This window comes from Hibiscus syriacus, unplaced genomic scaffold (genome assembly GCF_006381635.1).
Source record: "Hibiscus syriacus cultivar Baekdansim isolate YM2019G1 unplaced genomic scaffold, ASM638163v2 tig00110160_pilon, whole genome shotgun sequence".
Lineage (NCBI taxonomy): Eukaryota > Viridiplantae > Streptophyta > Magnoliopsida > Malvales > Malvaceae > Hibiscus > Hibiscus syriacus.
In genome coordinates, this window is record NW_024062608.1 from 3,012,885 (window position 1) to 3,016,670 (window position 3,786).

A 3,786-nucleotide genomic window follows, 5' to 3' on the forward strand; every position below is an offset into this window, starting at 1 on the left:
TCACTGCTGTAAAGACTAGACTTGAGTTTGCGAAAGTCTGCATTGAAATAGGAATCAATGTCTTCATCCCAAAATTCATTGAAGTTGAACTTAAAAACGGCCATAAAACCTCGATCAAGGTTGAGGTTCCTTGGATTCCACCTTCATGTAAGAAATGCAAGGTGTTTGGTCATAACGACAAGGGTTGCCTGCACAATTCTTCTGTTATTCCTTCTATTTCCCAAGTCTGGAAAAAGAAGGAATCCTCTTCCAATTCGGCAGCAATCCATGTAGGTGGTATATAAGCTCTACAAGAACCTTTTAATAATACTGTTTTTATTGAAGTTGATGGTAATGTTCAAAAAGGGGCCTCACAAGTCATTCCTCCTAACTCTTTTGATCACTCAGTTCCTACTGCTTTTGAAGATTATGTGTCCCATAACGTTGATAAGGTTGTTAACTTACCAAGTTGCTCTGTTGCTGGTATTGAATATTCATCCCCTCAAACTGCTGTAATCCCCAGTTTACCTGCTGAAAATCCAATTTGTCAGACTGTGGCAGATCCTATTACCAATATCCCTTCTACAAATTCTCCAATTACTGCCCAGGTTACTTTGAACCGGTTGGTGAAAAGGCTTCTCATCCACTAACAACTAAGAGAGGTAGAAGAAGGCCTAAAATGGAAATGGCTCTTTCTCAAGCTCCATTAACAGGTTCGAAGTGTTTAATTCTGTTGAGGAATCTCCTACTATTAATGTTCCACAAAGGAAGCCTAGAGCTGCAACAAAGGGTGTTTCAATCTTGGTTAAGGAGTTAAAATCAAAAAAGAAAGATCATCTAGACAAATCTAAGTCAACCCCTATAGAAAGTCAAAAAGGTTCCTTGGGAGCCTCTTCTCAATGATAGTTAGTTTCTGGAACATTAGAGGATTTAATAATCATCTAAAACAAAATAAAGTGCTCCTTAAAGCCTTCCAAAATAAACTGGATGTACTTTATCTTTTGGAGACAAGAGTTAAACTGGAAAAATCAGAGGCTATTCTTAACTCTAAACTCTTCAACTGGAATGTTAGCACAAACTATGATCATGCCATCAACGGCAGAATTTGGATGCTATAGAGGAATGGTATTGATATTTCAATAATTTAGGTTTCTAACCAATGTATCACCGCTCAAGGTTCTGCTTTTGGCAATCTTGTCTTCATCACAGCTATATACGGTAGTAATGAGGGAATTTCTCGAAGACAAATGTGGCAATCTTTGAAGGATATTAGTATTACTGTTAACCAATCTCCATGGGTCTTAGGAGGAGACTTTAATATTTTTCTGCATTCCCATGAAAGTTCAGACCATGAGCTATTAGGCCCTTATTCTTCTCCTGACATGAATGAATTTCAAGAGTTTACTCATGAGCTTAACCTCTATGATCATCCTTTCTTTGGGCCTAAATACACTTGGAGAAATAAGCAATAGGAATTTTTTCTTGCAAGAAAACTTGATAGAATCTTGATAAATCCTTGTTGGGACTCTTTCTTCCATCACTCCTTTTGGAATCCCTTGCTCCAAGTGTCTCTGACCATAGTATGGCCATCATCTGGCTTTCAAAAGAGTCCCCTGCAACAAGACCAAAACCTTTCAAATTTTTTAATTTTTGGGCTTCTCATCCTCAGTTCCTTAATGTTGTTAGAAATTATTAGTCTCAAGATGCTCATGGCAATCCTATGATGATTTTATTCTCAAAACTTAGAAGACTCAAAGAATGCCTAAAGAATTTCAACAAAGATAACTTCAGCAAGATTTCGGATCGTGTGAAATTAAAGAGAATTGAGCTGGAAAATCAGTAACTTCTCACTCTCAAAGGAGAGGATTCCATTATAAAAGAGCTTGAAATTCAAGAACAATTAAAGAATCTTGAAGAAGTTGAATCAATGTTTCTTAAGCAAAAGGAAAAAGTCCAATGGGTTAAAGAAGGAGATACAAACTCTAAATTTTTCCATTCCATTATGGCCTCTAAGAACAAGAGGGATACTATAAGATTCCTTCTTGATGATAGAGGTAATAGGCTTGAAACTTTTGATGCCATGGCTAATGAAGTCACTTCTTTTTACAACAAGTTTCTTGGTATTGCTGACCCTTTGGTTAAGGATATGGATTCTTCCATTCTTCAAGAACTCCTTAACTTTTCTTTTCCCACTGAAGCTTCTCCCTCTCTTGTTAAGGAAGTCTCTGCTGAAGAAATTAAGAATGCTTTATTCAATCAAGGCAATGAAAAAGCCCATGGTCCGGATGGATTCTCTTCTTTTTTTCTTTAAGAATTATGGGTCAATAGTGGGAGAAGACATTATTAATGCAGTAAATTATTTTTTTAGCAATAATTATATTCACCCTGCTTTCAATTCCACTATTATTGCTCTTGTCCCCAAAGTTCCTAATCCTTGCAATATTAAAGAATTCAGGCCAATCTCCTGCTGTTCAGTCATCTACAAGATTATTTCTAAAATCATTGTCACTAAATTGACTGAATACCTGCCTGATATTATCTCTTTAAACCAGACTGCCTTTATCCGAGGTCGTGATATCATCGATAATTCTCTCCTTGCTCAAGAGATAGTGAAAGGATATGGTAGGAAATCCATCTCTCCAAGATGCTCAATGAAGATTGATCTTCATAAAGCTTTCGACTCATTGCATTGGAATTTCTTATTAGCAATCTTTAAAGGCCTCATCTTCCTCAAAAATTTATTGACTGGATACAAATCTATTTCTCTCAAGCCAAGTATTCTATTGCTTTTAATGGTACTTTAATAGGCAATTTCAAAGGGGCCAGATGTATAAGACAAGGGGATCCTCTTTCCCCTTATCTTTTCGTTCTAGCAATGAATGTCCTCTCCAAAATGCTAAATATTGATGCTTCCAAAGGAGTCTTTACTTTTCACCCAAAATGCAAGAAAATTGGGTTAACTCATATCTCTTTTGCAGACGATTTACTGATTTTCTGCAAAGGAAATAAGGATTCAGTAGCTGGAGTCTTGAGTGTCCTCCATCAATTTTACAAAGTTCCTGGACTTCATTTAAATCCCTCCAAATGTGAGATCTTCTCAGCGGGTATCTCTCCTAGGGAAATTGAGAACTTTAAAATCATATTTGGCTTTAAAACAGGTTGCCTGCCTGTTAGGTACCTAGGAATACCTCTTGTTACTCGAAAACTTTCTCTGAAAGACTGTGAACCTCTCCTTGATAAAATCAGGCAAAGGCTTCACCACTGGTCTACAAGAAACTTAAATTATTCTGGCAGAATCGAGCTAATTAGATCAGTTCTTTTTAGTGTCAGTAATTTCTGGTGTAGACAATTAATCATCCCAGCTACTGTCTTAAAATCAGTGGATCAATTATGCTCAAGGTTCTTCTGGAAAGGAGCGAACAAATCAGCTGCTGGAGCAAGAGTTGGTTGGGACCAAATCTGTCTGTTAAAATCTGAATGAGGCTTAGGTCTGAAACACACTACCACCTGGAACAAAGCTTGCATTATGAGCCTTATTAGAAAGATCCTTGCTGGAAATGGTTCGCTCTGGGTTGCTTGGCTAAATAGCTATGTATTCAAGGACCACAACTTCTGGCAGTTTGACATTGGGTCTAATATCAGCTGGAATGTTAAAAGAATTCTCAAAATGAGAAATTCTGTATTCCCTCTTTATTCTTCTGGTATTCAGCAGGCGAAGAAATTTGGGGGAAAATCAGATTGCAAGGTCAAAAAGTGTACTGACACCGTTTAGTATGGTACCCTATGCACCTTCCAAAGCATAGTTTG

The 3,786-nt window shown here is 37.2% G+C and overlaps 1 protein-coding gene across 1 annotated transcript; it reads left to right on the forward strand.

The window, feature by feature from the left end:
- The first annotated feature begins 1,981 nt into the window (after positions 1–1,981).
- Positions 1,982–3,460, forward strand: LOC120216524. Its single transcript, XM_039213916.1, has 3 exons — positions 1,982–2,258; positions 2,404–2,754; positions 2,958–3,460. Exons 1-3 carry the CDS (start codon positions 1,982–1,984, stop codon positions 3,458–3,460), a joined length of 1,131 nt encoding a protein of 376 aa, XP_039069847.1.
- The last annotated feature ends 326 nt before the right edge of the window (positions 3,461–3,786 follow it).

What these genes read in the sequence shown, in the direction of transcription:
- LOC120216524 (XM_039213916.1), top strand. Translation starts at nt 1,982, where the DNA reads ATGGCCTCTAAGAACAAGAGGGATACTATAAGATTCCTTCTTGATGAT. An exon ending in AGGCAATGAAAAAGCCCATG is followed by an intron (nt 2,259 to 2,403) that starts GTCCGGATGGAT and finishes TTGTCCCCAAAG; the next exon opens with TTCCTAATCCTTGCAATATT. An exon ending in ATCTATTTCTCTCAAGCCAA is followed by an intron (nt 2,755 to 2,957) that starts GTATTCTATTGC and finishes TCTCTTTTGCAG; the next exon opens with ACGATTTACTGATTTTCTGC.